The 24,578-nt window shown below is 33.1% G+C and overlaps 1 protein-coding gene across 9 annotated transcripts in view; it reads right to left on the reverse strand.

Moving 5' to 3' along the window:
* Positions 1–24,578, reverse strand: part of SNTG1 (syntrophin gamma 1) — an 817,517-nt gene that overhangs the window by 23,884 nt on the left and 769,055 nt on the right. For 7 of the 9 annotated variants that reach the window (XM_074318426.2, XM_074318425.2, XM_019712572.3 and 4 more), the window contains one exon: positions 20,813–20,923. The exons of the other annotated variants lie outside the window; for them this stretch is intronic. In XM_074318426.2, the coding sequence (XP_074174527.1) occupies positions 20,813–20,923 (111 nt within the window). The remainder of the gene's footprint in view (positions 1–20,812; positions 20,924–24,578) is intronic. 9 annotated transcript variants of the gene reach the window in all.

Consider the following 24,578-nt stretch of genomic DNA (forward strand, 5'->3'; position numbering starts at 1 on the left):
AAGAAAATATATCTTTCCTTATTTGCATGCCTTTATGATTTATGTAGATAAACACAATAAATCTTAAAAACAAAAACACCTAGGACTAATAAGTATATTTATACAGATTTCAGAACGCAATATAAATATAAAAATTATACTTCTACATAATAACATTACTATTTGGAAAACAAAATTTAAAAAGAAATACCATTTACCTTCCCTCAAAAAGATAAAAAAAAATTATTTACCTAAATGCAAACTAACAAAGCATGCATAAGGTTTGTATGATAAAAACTACATAATGCATAAGAAATAAATCAAAAAGGTTTAAAGAAATAGAGAACTATTCTGTTTTCGTTGCTTCAAGACATATACATAGTAAAGTCGTCGCTTCTCCTCACATTGATATGATTTATGCCATTCCTATCAAAGTGCCAACAAGATAATTCAAGACATGATAATTCTAAAATGTCTATAAAATAAGGAACTACAATGGCTAAAGTGATTACAAAAAATAAGAGTAAAGTATGAATCATGCTATTTAATTTGAAATATTATTATATATATAATGTATTCATAAACACACACACACTTGTGTTTTGGTATCCTGTCTGTGAAACCATTGCCTAATTCAAAATAACAAAGATATAATAGCATATTTTCTTTTGCAATTTTATATATTTTTAATATTAGTTTCAGGCATGAAAAATATAATGATTAGACATTTAGATCTCTCACAATGTGATACTCCCCCAAAGTCTATTACCCCTCTGACATCATATATAGCTGTTATAATACCATTGGCAAAATCTTACCATTTGCAAAACCAAGGATAGACCTAGAGAATATTATGCTAAGCGAAATAAGTAAGACTGACAAAGATAAATACCACATGATCTCACTTATATGTAGAATCTAAAGAACAGAATAAACGAGCAAACAAAATAGAAATAGACTCCGAGACACAGAGAAAAAAACTAATGTGTTTTGGAGTATAGGGGAGAATGTGAAGGGATTAGAAAGTAAAAATTGGTAGTCACAAAACAAACACAGGGACATACAGTGAAATACAGTATGGGGGATATAATCAATAATGTTGGAAAGATTATGTAGGGTGCCAGACGGATAGTGGACTTATCAGGGGATCATGTCATAGATTGTGTAGATGTCTGACCACTGTGCTGTACACCTGAAGCTGAAGTAGAATGATGTTGAATGTCAACTATAATTATATATATATATATATATATATATATATATATATATATATATGTATATGTATGTGCATATGTATATATGTATATGTATATATAAGTTAAATATTATATATATATGTATATGTATATGTATATGCATATGTATATATATGTATATGTATATATAAGTTAAATATTATATATATGAAATTACATATATATATATATATATAGTCACAGGGTGTAAAATAACATGCATATTTTCTTGTAAGAGTTTTTTAATTTTAGTTCTTATATTTAGTCCTAAGATTGATTTTGTGTTAATTTTCTTATGGTTTAATGTAAGGTTTCAAAATCATTCTTTTGCATGAGGATACCCAGTTGTAGCAACATTTATTGAAAATATTATTTTTTCTTCAGTGAATTGCCCTGGCAACCTTGTCCAAAATTAACTAACTGTAAATGGGAGGGTTTGGTTTTGGCCTGTCAATTCTATTTTATTGATCTATATCTACCCTTATACTAGAGTAATCAATACACTGTCTGATTACCATAGCTTTGTAATAAGTATTGAAATTAAGAATTCTCCAACTTCATTCATTGTCAACTATTTTGGTTACTCTAGATTTCTTGCACTTTCATAAAATTTTAGAATTAGCTTATCAATTTCCATGATAAAAACAGCTGTCATTTTGAAAACGTTAGTATTGAATCTATTGTTTAATATAGAGAGAAACTGCCTTTTTCACAATATTGTCTTCTGATTAATGAATATAGACTGTCATTTCTTTTATGCAAATATTCTTAATTTTTTTTATAACAATGTTATGTTGGTTTCAGTATAAAAGTTTTGTACTTATTTTGTTGGAAAATGTTTTTTATTTTATTCGTTTAGATGTTAATGTAAGTAAAATTGCTTTCTTAATTTTGGGGCAGAATTTTTTATTACTAGTATATATAAATGCAACTGACATTTTTATGTTGCTACATTGCTGAAATCATTTATTAATTAAAATAGTATTTTAGAGAGTTCCTTATATTTTTAAATATACAAATCATAGCATGTGTGAATCAAGATAGTTTTTATTTCCTAATTGTCCTGGTTAGAAAATCCAGTACAATGTTGAATAAGAGTGGTGAGAACAGACAATCTTGGCTTGTTCTGACTTTATCAGAAAAACATTCAGTCTTCTTACTATTAAGTATGATGCTAACTGTGGGTTGTTCACAGATACCTTTTATCAGATTAAGAAATGTCCCTTCTATTCCTAGATTGAGTATTTTTATAATGAAAGGGTGTTGGGTTTGTCAAAGCTATTTCGGTCTCTATTGAAATGATATATATTTAAAAACTTTTAGTATGGTCTATTGCATTGATTGATTTGGGGTTGTTAAACCAATCATGAATTCTTGTAATAAATCTCATTTGGTCATGTTCTATGTATTTTTAACTGAGGTCACATTAGTTAAAATGTCATATAAGTTTCATATCTACAATACTATATGAGGTCTGACAATTAAGTTTGCGAGTTCATCCTAGAAAAAGTTCTACATACCTCATTGCTGAATATCACTATGGTCACCTTCGAAGTACTCCCCTTGTGAAGCTATGCACTGATGCCAGCACCTAGTCCACCCTTCAAAGCAATTTTGGAAATGTTTTTCTGGAATTGCCATCAGAGCTGTCGTAGTATTACCCTTGATGTCCTGAATGTCATCAAAATATCTTCCTTTCTATATTTCATTTATCTTTGGGTAAAGAAAGAAGTCATTGGGGGACCAGATCAGGTGAGTACGGAGGGTATGTCAATACAGTTATTTGTTCACCGACAGTGCTGTGTGAGCTGGTGTATTGTCGTGATGCAAGAGCCATGAATTGGCACAAAGTTCAGGTTGTCTAACTTTTTCACGCAGCCTTTTCAGCACTTCCAAATAGTAAACTTGGTTAACTGTTTGTCCCGTTGGTACAAATTTATAATGAATAATCTCTCTGATATCAAAAAAGGTTAGCAACATTGTTCAGACAAGTTCGCAAACATAATTGTAACACCTCGTATACACTATAGCATGTTCACCACCAAGTCTAGATTCCATCTGTCACCGTGCAATTTGACCTGCTTTACTTTCACTCTGCCCCCTATTCCCTTCCCCTCTGGTAACCACCAATATGTTGTCTTTATCTGTGAGTTTACTTTTATTTTGTTTTGTTTCTTTTTTGTTTTATAATCCACGTATGGGTGAAATCATGTGGAATTTATCCTTTTCTGTCTGACTTATTTCACTTAGCATAATAACCTCAAAGTCCATCCATGTTGCAAATGGCAATATTTCATATCTTTTATGGCTGAGTGTATTACATTGTGTGTTATATAGACCACATCCATCATTACCAATTCATCCATCGATGGGCACATAAGTTATTTCCATACTTTGACTACTATAAATAATGCTGCAATAAACCTAGGGGTGCATATATCCTTTCAAATTAATATTTTCTTCACTAGTGAAGTCACTTTTTTATGGAAATGCTTAAAGTATTAATTCAGTATCTACTTTTTTTTTTTTTTAAAGATTTTATTGGGGAAGGGGAACAGGACTTTATTGGGGAACAGTGTGTACTTCCAGGCCTTTTTTCCAAGTCAACTTGTTGTCCTTTCAATCTTAGTTGTGGAGGGTGCCGTTCAGCTTCAAGTTGTTGTCCTTTCAGTCTTAGTTGTGGAGGGCACAGCTCAGCTCCAGGTCCAGTTGCCGTTTCTAGTTGCAGGGGGGACAGCCCACCATCCCTTGAGGGAGTCGAACCGGCAACCTTGTGGTTGAGAGGACGCACTTCAACCAACTGAGCCATCCGGGAGCTCAGCGGCAGCTCAGCTCAAGGTACCATGTTCAATCTTAGTTGCAGGGGGTGCTGCCCACCATCCCTTGTGGCATGAATTATAGTGCTGTTGGCTGGGATAACTTATAATGTATGTATGTGGGACTCGAGGAATTGAACTGGCAACCTTGTGGTTGAGAGCCCACTGGCCCATGTGGGAATCGAACCGGCAGCCTTCAGAGTTAGGAGCATGGAGCTCTAATCACCTGAGCCACTGGGCTGGCCCCCAGTATCTACTTTTAAGAGGTATAATAAAAAATTTCTTGTCTGGTCATTTTTGGTCGTTTGTGTTTTTATATAAATTTCATCCTTTCATCTAAGTAATCTAATTTGTACATAAAGTTGTTCACTGTATTCTTTTTTTTTCTTAACTGTTAGATCAGTAATGATGTCTTCTCTCTCCTCAATTATTTTAGCAATCTGAGTCATTTTTTTAAAAATCAGACTTGCTAAGGGATTTTCAATTCTGTTGACCTTTTGAAGAACCAACTTTTGATTTTGTTGACATTCTGTATTGTTTTTTCCTTCTATTTCATATTTCTCTGCTCTAATCTTTTTTTTTTTCTTACTTGGAAATCTGTTAAAATATTGATTTGTGATCATTTTTTCTTTTTTATGCACACATTTATATGTATAAGTCTTCCTCAATCACTGCTCTCTATGCATTTCATAAATTATCATGTTTGTTTTTATTTTATCTCAAAATATTTTCTAATTTCTCTTATAATTTTACCTTTGACCCACTAACAATATAGAGGGTTTTTTTTCCCTCCTCATTATTTGCAAATTCCAAGATTCTATATTTGCAAATTTATCTACTTGCAAAATATTTGTATTCCAAAATAAATAGTTGTGGTGCTTTCCAGGTCATTCATGAATATATGCAGAGCAGTAAAATATTTTAGTCACCCAACATGCTCTCTCCCAACAGACGTCAAACAAGGTGGTACTCTGATTTCTTGTTTCTGCTCTCAAACAGTAAAGTGTGTACAAAAAATGTGCCCTTGTTGCAGCTTCTTTAGTGTTAAGTTTTTAACATTTTTGTATTTGTCATTTTCTGTTTAAAATGTCCCCCAAAGATAGTGCTGAGGTGTTTTTTAGTGTTCCTAAGTACAAGAAAATTGTGATGTGTTTGCAGAGAAAATACATGTGTTAGATGAGCTTTGTTTGGGCATGAATTATAGTGCTGTTGGCTGGGATTTCAGTGTTAATTAATTAGCAATAATATTAAATAAGCTGTCTTTACACAAAAACACAAATAAAACAAAGTTATGTATTAATTAGTTGATGAACGTGCTATAACCAGAGACTTGCAGTATGTAACCCTGTATTTCCCCTAAGAACAAAGTTTCCATATTTGCTGACTTAGTGTTTATGGCTTTATAGAACTTATCACAAGTAACAAGAATCAACTGTAATCATGAATTTCCCAAATTCTATTCTTTTATTTCAATTAAATCTATTTGATAGAGAATACGTTTTGTATGGTTTCAATCATTTTGAATTTGTTGGGACTTTTGCATGAGATAGCATGTGATTTATCCTGAAGAGTGGTCTATGAAATGTTGAGGAAAATGTATATATTCTGCTGTTGTTAGGTGGAGGGTCCCATAGATGTCTGTACAAACTAGCTGTTTTCTTCTGTTTTTCAGGTCTTTACTCATTCATCTTCACCCCAGTTGTTGTATCGATAATTGTAAAAGGGGTATTGATGTTTCCAACTATTATTGTTGAATTGTCTATATCTCTTTTCAGTTCTGTGTGTTTTTGTTTCATGTATTTGAAGTAATATTATTGGGTACCTGTATATTTATAATTGGTATGTTTTTCTCACAGATTCACCCTTTTATCCCTTTAAAATGTTATTTTTTCTCAAGTAACAATGATTGTTTTAAAGTTTATTTTATCTGAATAGAGTTCCCATCAAGATGGCAAAGTAGATAAACTCTGTGCTCACCTCCTGTGACCAGATCAAAATTACAACTAAATTATAGAATAAATCAACCTGTGGAACAACCTGAAAACTAGCTGAACAGAAGTCCTATAACTAAGGATATAAAGAAGAAGCCACATCTAGATTGGTAGGAGGGGCTGATGTGAGATGGGCTGGTCCCATATCCATACTTGGTAGTTTAGAATTGGGAGTCATATCTCAGCTGCAAAAGGTCCCCACCTGAGGAGCAAAAGGTCCCAGCCTTACATCAGGCTGCCCAGCTCTGTCCACAACTTCTGACTGTAAAAATAAGCAGTGATTCCATCCATCTGGGTGAGACAGGCAGATGCTGGAAACCTAGGTGCTCCCTTAAAGGTCCCGTGCACAGACTCACTCACTTGCAAGCACTCACCCTGTACTCCAGCAGAGGGATGGCAGCTTGGGAGGTGCCAGAGATATATAGGAAGAGACTGAGGTGTGTGGCTTCAGAGCAAGAGCTAGAGAGAACGCCACCATTATTCCTATGTTGAGCCCTCCTCCCACACAGCTGGCAGGTGGGCACCATATTTAATGTGTTGAGCCCTACCCCCACACAGCCAAATCTGAATCTGTATTGTCCTGGTGAACACCACTCACTTCACCCTGATGACACTATGAAACAAACCCTGCCTCATGCAATCCCCATACCACCAGAAGCTTTTATGGCAGCAGACAGCTGGCCTTGGCCCACTGCCTTTTTAAAAAACTCTCAGAGGTCCACAAACCCTATTGGTAACAGCTGACCTCATTGCATCCTGTGCCTTTTCATGACTAGCCTCAGGCTAAGCATTGGTGCCAAATGTGAACCTGCATTATCTTGGTGAACACAACCTGTACAACCTTAATGACTCCTTGAGACCCTGCCTCACTGAACAGGTATACTACCCAAAGCTCTTTCAGTATCTGAGCCTTGCAGTCAGCTGGCAGGCAGTGGTAGGTTTTGGAGTACCCTGTAACTTATGGTGAGCTGCCCCAGGACCTATTCAGTGGCCCTCATTTCCCAGCATGGCCTGTGCCATGTGCTTCCAGTTTGAACACGAGAGGCTACCAACCATGGATCCCTTTATAGCCCTGGGCCAGTCATAGGCAACTACTGAACTGGACTACATAGGAATCTTTCCCAAGAGGTCCCAGAACCAACACAGGCTGTGGTTGATTTCAGTCACAACAGAACATCACCCAATTAGCTCACAAGCAGCACATCCAAAAGGTGGTCTTGGTAGGCACCAGAGCCTTCTGGGGAAAATCCTGCTCCATGGGGCCAGCCACAACACAGCAGCTTATAAGCTATAGTCATGGTAAATCCTCATATCCAGTCTGCTTGAGGGTCAATCACACCCATTGATGTGCCAACAGCAGTGAAAGCTCAACTACAACAGGAGTGTACATACAACCCTTACAAAGGACAATCCTGGAGCACCCAGGTCAAGTGATAAGGGACAATGTGCCACTGGGTCCTACAGGACACCCATTATATAAGACTACCCTGCCAAGACTGGGAGATGTAGGAGATCTACATACTACATAGAAACAAACACAGAGAAGTAACTACAATGAAGAGATAAACAAACATGTCTCAAATGAGAGAACAAAGGAAAACTATAAGAAAAGAAATACATGAAATAGAGGCAATCACTCTATCAGATACAGAGTTCAAAACACTGATAATAAGGATGTTCAAGGAACTTTGTGAGAACTTCAGCAAAAGATAGTAAACATTAAGAAAGGACATAGAAACTATAATAAAGAACCAGGTAGAAATAAAGAATGAAAGGACTGAAATGAAAAATAAACTAGAAGGAATCAACAGCATATTAGATGAAGCAGAGGATCAAATCAGCAATTTGGAAGACAAGGCAGCAGAAAACACACAACCAAAACAACAAAAAGAAAAGAAGAATTGAAAAAAAAAAAAAAAAAAAAAAGAGGACAACATCAAGCATAACAACATTCACATTATAGGGGTGCCAGAAGGAAAAGAGAGAGAGTAAGTGGTTGGGAACTTATCTGAAGAAATAATGACTGAAAACGTCCTTAACCTGTCAAAGGAAACAGACATGCAAGTCTAGGAAGTACAGAGTCCCAAACAAGATGAACCCAAACAAGCCAACACCAAGAAATATCATAAATGCCAAGGATTAAAGACAAAGACAGAATCTTTAAAACAGCAGAGAAAGGCAGTTAGTTAACTAGAAGGGAGTGTCGTGTCCATAAACCTGTCAGCTGATTTGTCAACTAAAACTTTGCAGGTCATATGGATTGGCACAAAATATTCAAAGTGATGAAAAACTAGGAACTACAGCCAAGACTATTCTATCCAGTAAAATTGAAGGAGAGATAAAAGCTTCCCAGACAAGAAAAAGCTAAAGAGTTCATCACCATCACACCAGTATTATATGAAATGTTAAAAGGACTTCTTTAAGGAGAAGGGAGAAAAATAAAAAATAAAAATAAAAGTAATGAAATAGCAATAATTATGTACCTATCAATAATCACTTTAAATGTAAATGGATTAAATGTTCCAATCAAAAGATGTAAGATAGATGAGTGAATAAGAAAAGAAGACCCACACATATGCTGTCTATAAAATACCCACTTCAAATCAAAAGACACACAGAATGAAAGAAAAGGGATAGAAAAGGATATTTCAAGAATATGGAAAGGAAAAAAAAACTGGGGTAGCAATACTTACATTAGGGAAAAAACAGACTTTAAAACAAAGGCTATAAGAGACAAAATAGGACATTTCATAATGATAAAGGGATCAAACCAACAAAAAAATGTAACCCTTGTAAACACTTATGCACTCAACATAGTTATTTATGCACTCAACCTAAATGTATAAAACAAATACTGACAGGCATAAAGGACTTTAACACCCAACTGAAACATTGTCAAATATTACAGAAAGAAAATCAACAAGGAGTGGCCTTAAATAACACAGATGGATTTAATTGATATTTCTATCCCAAAGCAGCAGAAGATACATTCTTTTCAGGGGCACATGGAACATTTCTGAGATATAGTACATTCTTGGCCACGAACAAGTTTCTATAAATTTACGAAGATTGAAATCATACCAATCATCTTCTCTGACCACAATGGTCTGACTCCAAATCAATTACAAGAAAACAAAGAATGGAAAAACACACAAATACATGGAGGCTAAATAATATGGTACTAAACAATAATGTTAACAATAAGATCAAGAAAGAAGTCAAAAGATATTCTGAGACAAATGAAATGAAAACAAAATGGTCCAATATCTATGGGACATAGCAAAAGTCATCTTAAGAGGGAAATACATAGCAATAGAGGCGTACATCAAAAACAAGAAAAATCTCAAATAAACAATCTACCTTTACACTTAAAGCAAGTAGAAAAAGAACCACAAACAAAGCCCAAAGTGAATAGAAGGAAGGAAATAATAAATACTAAGGTGGAAATAAATAAAATAGAGTCTAAAGAAACAATACAAATGATCAGTGAAACAAAGAGCTGCTTCTTTGAAATGATAACCAAAATTGATGAACCTTGAACCAGATGCATCAAGAAAAAAAGAGAGAGGAACCAAATAATTGAAATTAGAAATGAAATAGGAGAAATGACAACTGACACCACAGAAATACAAAAGGTTATAAGCAAATACAATGAACAATTATATGTGAACAAAATAGACAATCTAGAAGAAATGGATAGATTCCTAAAAACATACAGTCTTCCAAGACTGAATCAAGAAGAAACAAAAAATATGAACTGTCCGATTACTACTAATAAAATCGAATTAGTAATAGAAAAAACTCCCAAGAAACAAAAGTCCTGGATCAGATGGCTTCACAGGTGAATTTAACCTAACATTCAAAGAAGAATTAAAACCTATTCTTCTCAAACAATTCCAAAAAAATTTAAGAGGAGGGAAGTCTCCCAAGCTCATTCTACAAGGCCACCATTATCCTGATTTCACAACCAAGCAAAGACATTACAAACAAGAAAATTACAGGCCAATATCCCTGGTGAACATAGATGTAAAAATCCTCCACAAAATATTACCAAACCAAATTCAACAATACATAAAAATTATCATACGCCATGATCAAGTGGGATGTATTCTTGGCTTAATGTTTGGCTTAATATCTGCAAATTAATTATTGTGATATACCACATACAAAAGAAAGATAAAAATCATATGATTTTTATCAATAGGTGCAGAGAAAGCATTTGACAAAATCCAGCATCCATTTATGATAAAAATTCTCAGCAAAGTAGGAGTAGAGGAAATATACCTCAACGTAATAAAGGCTATATATGACAAACCCACAGTTAATATACTTAATGGGAAAAAGCTAAAAGTGTTTTCCTTAAAATAAGGAACAAGACAAGGATGTTCAGTTTCATGACTTCTAGTCAACATACTATTGAAGACCTATCCACAGCAAACAGACAAAAAAAAAAAAAAAAAAAAAAAAAAAAGAAAGGAAGAAAAATAAAAAGAAAAGAAAGGTATCCAGATTGGAAAGGGAGAAGTAAAACTATCATTATTTGCAAAATACATGATGATATAGAGAGAATATTAAAGATTCATTAAAAAAACTGTTAGAATTGATAATTGAATTCAATAAAGTAGAAGGATACAAAATTAATATTCAGAAATTGGTTTCACTTTACTATACCAATAACAAACTATCAGAAAGGGAAATAAAAAAACAGTCCCATTTACAATTGCATCAAGAAAATATAAAATACCTAGAAATTAATCTAAACCAGGAGATAAAAGGCTTGTACTCAGAAAATTATAAGACATTGAAGAAAAAAACTGAAGGAGATACAAATAAATAGAAGCATATACCAGTCTCATGGTAGGAAGAATTAACATTGTTAAAGTTCCATACTATCCAAAGCAATCTATAGATTCAATGCAATCTGTATCAAAATGCCAGTGACAACTTTAACAAACTAGAACAAATAATCCTAAAATGTATGTGGAACAGCAAAACCCAAATAGCCACAGCAATCTTGAAAAAGAACAGCCAAGTCAGAGGTACCACTCTACCTGATATCAAATTATATTACAAGGCCATTGTAAGCAAAACGGCATGGGACTAGCATAAAAACAGACACATAGATGAATGGAACAGAATGAAGAGCCCAACAATAAGCCCAGGCTTATATAGACAATTAATCTATGACAATGGAGGCAAGAATACACAGTGGGTAAAGACAGTCCATTCAATAAATGGTGCTGGGAAAACTGAATCAATACAGGCAAAAAGATGAAACTAGAACACCTCTTTATACCACATATAAAAATAAACTCAAAATAGATTAAAGACTTAAATGTAAGACTCAAAATTATAAAACTCTGAGAAAACATAGACAGAAAACTCTCTTATATTACTTTCAGTAATATTTTTTCTGATATAGTTCTTCACTCAAGGGAAACAAAAGAAAAAAGAAACAAATGGGACTCTCAAACTAAAAAGGTTTTGCACTGCAAAGGAAACCATCAACAAAATGAAAAGAGAACATACTTAATGGGAGGAGATATTTGCCAATGATACATTTGATAAGTGGTCAATATCCAAAATTTATAAAGAACTCATACAACTTAACACCAAAATAATAATAACAATAATAATAATAAGCTAAAATAGAGCAATCCAACTAAAAAATAGGCAGAATACTTGAATAGACATTTTTCCAAGGAGGACATACGCATGGCTAATAGACATATGAAAAGATGCTCAATGTCACTGTTCATCAGAGAAGTGTAAATTAAAACCGCCATGAGATATCACCTTACACCTATCAGAATGGCTATCAATAAATTAATAAATAACTGTTGGTGACAATACAGAGAAAAGGGAACCCTCATGCACTGTTGGTGAGAATGTAAATTTGTGCAGCCCCTGTGGAAAATGATTAGGCGTTTTCTCAAAAAATTGAAAATAGAGCTACCTTATGACCCAGCAATTCCACCTCTGGGTATTTATCCGAAGAAATCCCAAACACTAATTTGAAAAGATATGCATACCTCTATGTTCACTGGAGTACTACTTACAATAACCAAGATACAGAAGCAACCTAAGTGCCCATCAATAGATGAATAGATAAAGAACATATGGTACATATGTTCAACTGAATACTACTCAACCATAGAACAAAATGAAATCTTACCATTAGCAGCAACCTGGATGGACCTATTGGGTATTATGCTAAGTGAAATAAGTCAAACAAAGAAATCCAAATACCATGATTTCATTTATATATAAAATCTAAAAAACAAAATAAATGAAGAAACAAAACAGAAATAGACTAATAAATACAGAAAATAAACTGATGGTTACCAAATGGGAGGGGCATTCAGGAATTGGATGAAAAAAGTGAAGGGATTAGAAACTAGTATAAAATAATATTGAATGCACAATTTTGTCATACTTGAAACCTATGTAACTTTACTAACCATTGTCACCTCATTAAACACTAATTCAAAGTGAGACTCTGCTTAATACAGGAAAAGAATAAGGGAGAAATCTGAATGGTGGCAGCTTCCAAAACAGGAAGCAAAGAGATTTTGTTTACTTGAATAAAGGAACTGAAACAAAAAAACAAACAAACAAACAAAACCAAAAAACAAAAAAGCATTGAACATGAATTATAATTGGGAAAAACAATAAATTAAAAAATAAAATCCATTTTGTCTGATGTTATTGTAGCCATTTAAGTTTCATTTGATTTACTGCTTCTTCGTTGGTATATCATTTTCTATCCTGTGACTTTCAATGTATTTATTTTTCTGAATCTTAATCATGCCTTTTATAAACCACATATAGTTGAACATTTTAATGCATTCTGCCAATCTCTGCCTTAAACTGGGACATTTAAGCTCTCTGCATCTAATGCAATTACTGTACATGGAGAATATTTTTCTGTCATTTTTCTCATTGTTTACCATGTTTATTGGATTTTTTCCTCACTATTTGTTGAGTCCTGCTTTCTTTTCTGTTAGAGATTATCTAATGCAGATTTTTAATTCTCTTTTCTTCTTTATTTTATAATTTTATTTTTGCTGTTGTTACTAAGAGGATTACAATAACTTAAATCAATCTATTTCTTATTAATAACAACTAAATTAAATTATTTAGATGAGACTTTGCTTCAGTATGCCCCTGCTCACTATTTTTGTCATACAAAGTATACCTTTTTTACATTTTAAGTACATCAATACAGTTTTCTGAGGTTCTGTTCATTTTTTATTACTTTATTTTCTCCTGCTCAGAGTAGATCATCTTTATTGGCCTATACTCAAGATTGTTGATTCTTTCTTCTGCCAATTCCAATCTTGTTTAGCCCCTCTAGTAAGTGTTTAATTTCAATAAATGAGTATTTCAACTATATATTGTCTATTTTTATATATAATCTCTGTTTTTTTATTGGTATTTTCTATTTGGTAAAACACCATTGTGCTACTTTCCTTAATTCTTTGACATGATTTTCTCTAGTAATTTGAATGTATTTATATAGCTAATTTGAAATCTTTGTCTACTAAATCCAAAATCTAAGCCCAAGTAGAAGTATATTCTGTTGATTGATATTTTTCCTGTTTATGTATATACTCAGAGACCAAAACTAACAACATAGGATGGTCTGAACATAAAAATTCCTAACTACTTGAAAGCAAGTCATGGCCAGTAGTCACATCCTTAGCCTGTAGCTTCCTCTGACAAAGGTCAATCTTTACCTTATCTGAGCCTGTCTATTGAATTTTTACAACTAAGATAACACACCCTTTGAATGTCAGAGTAACCCCTTTTTTCCAACCCCTCAGAGCACAACCTGCCATACCAGAGCAGGAAACTACAGTCTCTCATTGTTGTTCCTATCCCGATTACTATCTCTATGTGCTGTAAAATGCTATTAACTATCCTGTACCCACCAATGTAAAAGAAGTATCCATCTCTCCAATTTACTTTTTATCCAATCCCAGAGATTTCCCCACTTTGCTTTCTCCCACCCCCTTAATCTACCACCAATGGATCATGTAATCCTCCTACTTAGATTCTAATGTATAAAGTAAATTGCAAAACCGCCATTTTCTGGAGCATTTTCTCAATCCATTGAGATTTTGCTTCCTGGAAATTGTCAGTTTGGCTCAAATAAACTCTTATAAACTTTCTCTTAGGCTGGATGTTTTTTCATTGACATTGCTATTTCTTTGTTTTGCAGTTTTTTGCACTGACTCTACAGATTTTGCATTCCCAGTAGTGTGTGGCCACTAATTTGTGTGTGTGTGTGTGTGTGTGTGTGTGTGTGTGTGTGTGTGTGTGTTTAACATTTATTAAGTCAAGCTTTCCACTGGTCATGTCTGGGTCAGCCAACTGTGGTCAGACAATTTCATTAAATGTGTTGCCTCTATATCTGTTACCTTTTGCCCAGGGAATTTGCTTATGAAGGCACATTTTCTTACATTAGACCATTCCCAAGACAAACTTGACTTTAATCTCCTGCCTGTTATGATCTCAAGCTGTCAGAGTGAGTAACTCCTGCCTTTTCCTTTTTCGTATCTTTTGTAAACATGCATACAGCCTTGAATATGCATATATGAATTTAGATCCCCAAGAATATGTCAGAAGTTTTCCTAAATTGTCAATCATTATCTAATTTTTCAAGATTTTCTTTTAAATTCTAGGCTAGGATTTTATTTACTCCAATTTAAATCTCAGCCTTAGGTATTTGAGATGTTGCTAACAGCTTGCTATTATTAGGTCCCCTTTGTTTTTTCCCCTCCCGCTGCTAGCTAAGCTCTGAGTCAAATAGCCACACATTCAATATAGAGAATTCCCAGGGAGTTGCAAATTCAACCAAATTATTGATTGTGCTCTGATTGAGGTCAAGCCTCTCGATTTTCTGCCATGCTGTTGGCTTTGCTACAAAGCCACTGATCTGGAAAAGGAGAGGCTTTTAATATCTTCAAGTAAAAATTTTAAGACATACCCCATTATCTTACTGAGTGAGATCCAGCACAGAAAATGTTCAGTCTGTTCTGTAACTTTCGTTATTTTTCATTTTTGTTAATTTGACTAATTCTAGAATGTTTTTAAATGAGTGTTTTATCTCAGCTGCTTTGCCTGTATTTTCAAAGTTTTAGAGGGATTCCACTGGATGATTTAACTTTTGTTTTATTTTTGGATTTTGAAATTTTGGTAATATGATTTAGGGTTTTTTGTTTTTTTTGTTTGTTTATTTGCCTGTTTGTTTAAAGTAATCAGGGCTCAGATTTCCCCTTGAATATGAAAACTCAAGTACATACTCAGTTTGGGGGATTTTCTTGTAATTTTAATTTTTTGTCTCCTTCATTTCCTACTCATTTTAAATGCTAGTTATTTAGCAGTAAATTCATGGAACTGTCTTTCACTTTTTATTTTCTATATGTTTTCTACTTTATCTTTAGAGAATCTCTCAGCTATAGTTTTCAGCTTTAGATGTTTCTATTCTGCTGTGGAGTTTTTATTTCAATTCTGATATTTATATTTCATAGAATCACTAATTAGTCTGGTTCATAAGAGTTAGGTTTTAAAAATTGGCTGCAAGTTTTTCTAAGCACTATGAGGAGTTTGATGTATATTCTGCTTAAGTGAGCTTGTCTTTGATGATTATTGAAGATGAGAAATATTGTCCCTAAAGATAGCTGGAAGTTTTCCTTATGGAGTAGGGGGTGCTATCCTTTCTAGAGACCCGTGGGGCACTCAGAGATTGATCCACATTCACAGCTGAAATATGAGAGTAAATCATTTCTTATGTCTACCTTAGCAAAGCTCATGAGTTAGGAGGGATTGGCTAACCCATTAAACTCAAAGGTAGTTTTCAAATAACTATCCTGACAATTGCACAAGTGTCGACCCTCATCCCCCAGTACTTCAGACTGTATACATGGATAACTTCCCGAATAAAGGTCAATCACTTGAATTTCTTTCATGGTCTTCTCTTGCATCTGTTTAGAGTCATGGGTTCTTCTGTGAATTGATCTTACTTTAATGCCGATGGCACAAATGACTTTTGTACTTTTTCTCTACCTATAACTTTCTGCCAATTCTAGGATATTTTTGAACATGTAACAGAAGTACATTAGTATTCTCAACCTTCTGAGAATAGCACATGTACTTTTATCCTTATAACTACCGTGGAATTTATTAATCTCCATCTTATATAAGAGGATGCCAAGGCTGAGTTTAATAACTTATCCCACATAAAAGACATTTATATGTTAAAGCCAGAGCTTAGAGCTTATTAACTATTAAGCTCATATTCTTACAACTACAGGGCAGCATTTTATTATAAAAATTAGATAAACAACAAATGATATATAAAGATAAACTGCAATAAATGATTTTTAAAATTTCAGTAACTGATATTCATTTAGTATTGCTTTATTTATTTAAAGCTAGGACAAGTGAGGTAATACTTACTGTCTCCATATCTTTACTCACCAAAGGGTTCTTTACGTTTAACCTAAAAATAATCTTTCATACATTAGTGATTATAAGAAAATATTCACAAGTGGTTCTCCAAGATCATACAGGATTTATAACATACCTGTAAAAGTACACTGAGACCTCTTACCACATAGCTTTCAAAACATTTCTCAAAATACTGTAAGTTGAAATCATCATCATTTTGATCTCTTTAATCTTAATTTAAGTCGTAAGAAAGCTGATATTTCTAGGTTTGGTCAATTTTTCATTAAATACATATGGAATTTTATGTCATTGGTTTTTAATGAAAATATGTTTAGTGTTTCTTCTTTTTTATTAGCTACTTCAGGAAATAATACCAGGAATATGGTGATAAATATTGTTTTTGTTAAACATTTGTTCATAAAAGCTCAGTTGCATCAAGTGATTTCATGCTTTGGATCCCTAAGAATGGGATCAAAATTGTATATATACAACTTACTTTCTTAGAAAACAATATTTTTTAATATAGACTAAAATATAGTGATCTAATTTGCTGGTTATTTTGTCATTTTACTAAGATTATTTTCTACTCAAGTTAAAGTTTACTTAGTCTGCTTTTAGATTATACAATTAAAAGTATATAATTGCAAATTATTTAAACAGCTATAAATTCAAGGCACTGTCCAATAAAACAATGGGTGAGAAATTTGGAAACAGATTGAGAGAGACAACATTCCACAAATAAAACATATCGCAAATTGCTCAATCATGCTTATGTCTGCAATTTACTTCAAAATGTGTCAACATTTTGATGGATTAATGGATAAATGATGAAGTGGATAGACAGATGTGTGATAAAGAAGTATAATGGAATATCAATAGTGGAATTTAGATTGATTATATATGGGTGTTTATTGGAAACCACGCTAAATATGCTGTATGCTTGAAAATTTTCATAACAAAATGTTGAGAAAAGTGTTTACAATTCTCCACTGTAAAGTAGTGACCTAGTATGTTTTAACAAATTTTTATTTTATGTCTGTAAACAAATTCACAAATACTTTTAAATCCATATAGCTTTATTTTTGTTTCTGATGGTTTGGTAAATGCCTTTAATTTCCCCAGAAGTCAGTTTCTTATACGTGATAAATAACATATTTCTGTACTGTTTTATTTTCTGTTGAAAGAAAGTATAAATGAAACCAAAATATAAAAAAATAAACAAAAGGAAACAACAGATAATCAGCATAAACAATTCAGCATGCATTTATTATACATAAAGAAATGCCAAATACTTCTACAGATCTTCTAATATACATTCACAACATGTACTTCATAGTCCATTCAGATTATGACTAATTAGTTAATTTGTTTGCCTAAGTGGAAAAAAAAAAAAGATTGGAGAGAGTGACTAAATAATGATACCAGGAAATATTAACTAAAACAGAGACAGTTATTACTTGTGCATTCCCAGGCAAGCATCAGGCTAGCCTTAGGAATACTATGTTGTAAGATATATTCTTTGTGTTTAAAAGTTGTTGATCTAGAGAATAAGGCACACTGATGAAATAACTGCCAGGAAGGATGGTCACCAATGTTATGGTATATATAAATTTAGAGGAGTTATATAATATAATCTATAAAAGTAGTTCTTGTCTCTGTAAAGTTTATAGCTCTAAACTTGAAAATTTTAAATGTGGGAAGGACAGAAGATTTATATACATTTAATAATTATCTTTACTGACTACTCTTCTAATAATAATAGCTATTTTTTCTAATATTTCCTTAGTTACTGTGCTAGTTTCTTTAAAAATGAAACCTTTCATTAGTGATTTATTGAGTGTCTTCTATATGCTGAAAACAGGGGGTATTTATTCTTTATATTTTCCCTGCAAGGTAGCAGTGGTAATTTACTGGTAAATACCCCAGGTAATAAAGCTAAAGAAGAGATTTTATCTCAAAGCTACCTGATTCTAATTTTCTTTTGACTGTATCATGTTACCTACCCCCTTAGTTAAAAATAGTGATGTTCTAACAAAATGTTGAATCCTCAAATGATATCAACTTCAATCATAAGGATGGCTTATGATACATGGGTCTTGTAAGTCCAGTAATGAAATACTTGCTGGTTATTCTCCTTGCTTTCCTTCTATGTGATACTTTTAATTCTTGCTCACAGTTGTAATTATAACAGTTATAAAATAGAATTTGTGGTAGTTTTAATTCTTATACAATTTCTATGATGTCAACAGAGGTGACACATACAGTATGGCTAAACGATTCTATAGAACTGGTCATTGTTTGATTGGTTAGTGGCATTTGATGTTAAATAGTATCCACGTTTAGTCTGGTATTTTCAATGTTATTCATGGAAGTACTATTTTCCCTTGTTTTATAGAAGGAGATGGTGACTTTACAGAACTTCAATAACCCACCAAATACTCTCATTATTTTTAAGACTGCTCTTTCTACTATTCAAAAATTGCCTATAAGTTTAACACATTCAATGAAAACCTTTTGAAACTAGCTCTTAATGAATGAATTTTTAAAATATTGTTAAAAACACTATAATAAGCATATAATAAGTAATATTTAGAAGCTGACAGGTTACTAATAACTAGTAAAGTTAACTAAATATAATTAGCTGCATATATAAAGGACTTATCTTACTACATTAAACTTGTCTATATACTATAGTGAATAATCATTTTATTGAATTTATCTTTTGCTTCTGTTGTCATAAAGGATTTGTTGGCACATTAGAAAGGATTACAAGAGAAGTAACTTATCAAATGCTATACTGCTGTCAGCAACTAGGGCTTATGGTTCAACATTTGCCAGAAGAATATAGAACTGACAATATTAACATCATTCACCAGTATTAAGATATGTCCAGTGTTTTGAAACATTGAGAAATCTATCAAAAACTAAATATAAATAATTCTGAACAATAGTAATGCATTTTGATAATAACAGAAAGAATCAATTTAATGAGCAGTGTTAGTGGCTGGAACAAAGTAAATGATCAATCAATGGTAACCAGAGGGGAAAAGAGAAGATGTAGCAAGAAATGAAGAGAAGACTGCTCCATAGATAAGTCTATACTTAGGGAAGAGGCAATGATGGAATGTAGATTTGAAAATTATGAGACAAGTTACACAAAGGAAGTGGATGAAGTTACCAAGATATTTGTCTAAACTGAAGGGAGACAAATACAAGGCAAGACCATGTGTAACAACAAAGCTCTGGAGATATACAGTAGGAAAGGAACCAGCAAAAAAGGACCTACAGCCACAATTCCCTTTTTAAATAACCTACAGACTAGGAGGGGGTAGTAAGATAAGTCCAAAGACAATCATAAGACAGAAATGGGTTATTCTCAGAGAGAATCAGGAAAAAACTAATGAAAAAAGTTAAGAGAAAAGCATGAGCAGATATATAAGGCAAAAAGAAGATATCTTGTTAAAAGAAGAATGAGAGTGCTAGAATAGCAAATAGGGTCATTCGTTGGAAGACTTTTAATGTCAGGCTAAGACTATTGCCCCCAAATTTAATAGGCACTTTAATGTAACAGAATTGTGGTAATTTTGATCTAGAGTTGAAAAATTAATTTTGAGGATTAATTTCCATAGAATTAATTTTTCACTTTGGTATTTGTTATTTTTCCTTTTTTTTCACATTGGAATACTATATTTATAATTAATTCTAACCCAAACATTGTTGTGGTGAATTCCATAGTAGAGTAATGGAAATAATTCATATTTTTAATAGTGAAAAATATATGTATTCATAAAAATAAAAGTAGTGAATATTTCTAATGAGTTAAATACAACATAGTTAATGTATTTCAGAATATCAAACATTTGCATGAAACAAAGCAAAAAATCATTTATTTATTAATTTCATTTAAAACATAATAACATGAGGAAAACATAAATTAATTTTAAAAATAATTTTTGTAAGGATTTCTATTCATATCCAAAGAAACCCATAAATAATGATAAAATAGTCAGATTTTTTAAAACATTTAAATTATCATTTAGAATGTTAAACCACTAAGAAAGTGACTGTTTAGTTACCAGAATGTTATTTTAGTGTGATATAAATGCAGTTCATAAGGAATTAAAAGTAAGAAATGCAATCAGTTATGCATAATTTAAGTTATGCCTTTCAGTGAAAATTAAAATCTTTAATTTATTCTTTTGGTCATGAGAGACATTAAAGGTAAACAAAGAAAATGTGTCCTTTTACACTTTTGGTTCTCTTAAATTTTCTCCCCTTTGCTTCTTAACAGTATTAATGCAGTTAGAGGTGGTTTATGTGATGAACTTGGGTTTACCTTTGCTTCAATCTGTTTAGTATCTGGATTCTGAAACAAAAATTTGATTTTGCTTTTGCCATCATCTGAAGAACCTTTAAGCTGAGAAAATTTATACCTCCAAAGTATAGCCTAAAAGAAAAAAAGAAACATATACAAATCAATACAATTAATACCTGTGTTGAAACCAAGATAGAGTTCTTGCTTAAGTGGGAAGTTAATCGTATTAAGTTAACATTATATCTCACTATTAAATACTAAATTGAAATACATTTATCTAAGGCTATAATAGTATTCAATATATACTTTAATTTCTAAAAATAACTTTAGTATGTATTTTCAAAAAATACATACAGAAAAATCAGAGTATCTTGATTTATATTATTATAAAATAAAAACAAGCTCATTTAAAGCATATGTCTATGCCAGCCACTAAGCAAAAACACCTATTGCTTGTTTCTTTGTTTTGTTATCAGTAGAAGTGATAAAGTAATTTTGAATTTATACTTCCATAGATAATTCTCAAGAACTTTCTTGTGAAGCTCAAACTAATAATCTGGAGCTTTTCAAAGATGAAAATAATTATGAGTAAATAATTATGACAAAGTTTTGCATGGAGTCTTCCTGAGATTGAACTAGAATAAGCATTGTATAAAACTAGACACATCAAACAATAATATCTCAGTTCATTGGATTATTTGACTAAAATTCCTCTTCCAGTATTGCAGCATCAGATTTAGATAGTATACAATCTACATAAGAATCAAACCACTAATTAAAATGTAACTGTGCTCATATTGTTTAAATACATAGTGAATTTTTCCATTTCTTTGAGATTGTCCAATTTGTTAGCATATAATTGCTCATAGTATTTTCCTATACTCCTTTGTATTTCTGTACTGTCATTTGTCACTTCTCTTATAGTGCTGATTTTATTTCTTTGGGTCTCTTCCTCTTTTTTTTTTGATGAGTCCAGTAAAAGCTTTATAAGTTATTTTTTCAAAGAATGAGCTGTTGATTTCATTGATCCTTTGTATTGTTTTTTCAGAGTCTATTTCCTTTATTTCTACACTAACCTTTATTATTTCCTTCCTTCTACAGCAATTGGGCTTTGTTCACTGTCTTTTTTTCTAGTTCCGTTAAGTGTAAGCTTAGCTTATTTATTTGAGGTTTTTTTTTTTTGTTTTTGAGGTAAGTCTGCATTGCTATGAATTTCCCTCTTAAGACTGCTTTCACTGTGTCTCATAGCTTTTGGGTCATTGTGCTTTCATTTTCAATTGTCTCAAAATATCTTTTGATTTCTTCCTTTATCTCATTGTTAGCCCATTCATTGTTTAGTAGCATGTTATTTAGCCTACATGTACTGGTGCTTTTTCAGGGTTTTTTTTTGTGTGTTTTTTTTGTTTTTTTTTTCTTGTAATTGATTGAAAGTTAAATACCATTGTGGTCAAAGAAGACACTTGATATATAATTTCAATTTTCTTAAATTTGTTGAGACTTGTTTTGTGGCCTAACATGTGGTCTATCATGGAAAAGTATTGATATGCACTTGAAAAGAAAGTATATTCTCCTGCTTTTGGGGTGAAATGCTCTGAAAATATCAGTTAAATCCACCTGGTCTAGTGTGTCATTTAAGGCCACTGTTTCCTTGTTGATTTTCTGCCTGGAAAATCTGTCCATTGGTGTCAATGGGATGTAAAAGTCCCTTTCTATGACTGTATTGCTGATTGCTGTCTCCCTGATTGCTGTCGATCACTCCCTTTATGATGATCAATGTTTGCTCTATGTATTTGGTGCTCCTATGTTTGGTGCATAGATATTAACTAGGGTGTATCCTCTTGTTAGATTAATCCCTTTATCATTATATAATGTCCTTTGCCTCTTATTATAGGCTTTGTATTAAAGTCTATTTTGTCTCATATAAATATTCCTACCCCAGCTTTTTTATTTTTTTGTTTCCAATGCATGGGATGTCTTTTCCATCCCTTTACTTTCAGTCTATGTTTGCTTTTCAATCTGAAGTGGGTATTTTCTAAACAGCATATATATGGGTCTTGTTTTCTTATCCATTCAGCTACCTTATGTCTTTTGATTGGAGCATTTAATTCATTTACATTTAAAGTGATTATTGATAGGTACATAGCTATTGCCATTTTATTATTCATATGTATGTTCTTTTATTCTCCCCCCCAACACACACACACCTTCTCCTTTATCATTTCTTATAATATTAGTTTGGTAATGATGAACTCCTTTAGCTTTTCCTTGTCTGAGAAACTTTTTATCTCTCCTTAGATTCTAAATGATAACTTTGCTGGGTAGAATAATCTTGGTTGTAGGTCCTTGCTTTCCATCACTTTGAATATTTGAAGCCAATCCCTTTTGGCCTGCAAAGTTTCTGTTGAGAAATCAGATGAGTCTTATGGGAGCTCCCTTATAGATAACTAACTGCCTTTCTCCTGCTGATTTTAAGATTCTGTATATGTCTTTAACTTTTGGCACTTTAATTATAATATGTCTTAGTGTGGGCCTTTTTGGGACTCTTTGTACTTCCTGGACTTGTACGTTTACTTCCTTTGTCAGGTTAAGGGAGTTTTCACTCATTATTTCTTCAAATAGGTTCTTGATCCCTTGGTCTCTTTCTTCTCTTTCTGGTACCTCTATTATGTGAATGTTATTACACTTGGTGTTGTCCTAATTTATTATTTATTGATTGATGGATTGATTGATTGATTTTGCTGTTCTTGTTGGGTGTTTTCTGCTTTATTATCTTCCAAATGGCTGATTCAGTCCTTTGCTTCATGTAGTCTGCTGGTGATTCCTTCTAGCTTATTCTTCATTTCAGTTATTGTATTCTTTATTTCTGGTTGGTTCTTTTTTATGGTCTCAATGTCCTTTTTTTTATGCATGTTATTTTTTTGTTGAAGTTGTTACTAAGTTCCATGTGCATCCTTATAACCAGTGTTTTGAACTCTGCATCTGGTAGCTAGCTACTTCCATTTCATTTAGATTTTTTTCTGGATTTTTCTCCTATTCTTTCATTTGAGACATGTTTCTTTATTTTCTCATTTGGCTGCCTCTGTTTCTATATATTATATTAGGAAGAGCTCCTATGTCTCTCAGTTTTGCCTGGTGGCTTTATGTAGTAAATGTTTTGTATGTCTCAGTGGCACAGTCTCCCTGATTACCCACACCAACTGCTCCAGGAGTGTCTCTTGTGTGAGTTGTGTGCCCTACAGTTGTAGCTGAGCCTTGATTGCTATTGGCAAACCAGTGGGTAGGTAGGATTGACTCTCAGCCTGACTGACTATGAAGATTGGCCATGCCTACAGCATATGAGCTGCTGTGTGGGGGCTGACCCCACAGAGGGGGATTCTCCCCAGTGGGTTTGTGTGCCTGTTGTGACCACCCTTTTGGTGTGCCACTTGTGGGGTTAGTTGCATAGTAACTCTATTATAGCCTGAGGCTGGCTTCTTCTTGTGTTGGTTCTGGGGCCTCTTGGGTGGGGCTCTGGTGCAGGCCCAGGTCAGCCACTGTCTGTGACTGGACCAGTGCTACCTGGTAGAAACTATAAAGTTACCCATGGTTGGTTGCTCCCTGTGATGGACCTGGAGGTGCATGGGAGAGGCCACGCTGAGAACTGAGTTTAGCTGTTACCAGTACCAGGCCTGAGGCAACTCATTAAAATGTTCAAGGCACCCTGAGGCTTGACTCTACCTGCCAGTTGCCCGTGAGGTTCAGCTCAGCCACTAAAAGAGCCTTGGACTCTACACAAGTTGGGTGAGGT

This window comes from Rhinolophus sinicus, chromosome 7, assembly GCF_057876585.1.
Source record: "Rhinolophus sinicus isolate RSI-liver-muscle chromosome 7, RSI-T2T, whole genome shotgun sequence".
NCBI classification, from domain to species: Eukaryota; Metazoa; Chordata; class Mammalia; order Chiroptera; family Rhinolophidae; genus Rhinolophus; species Rhinolophus sinicus.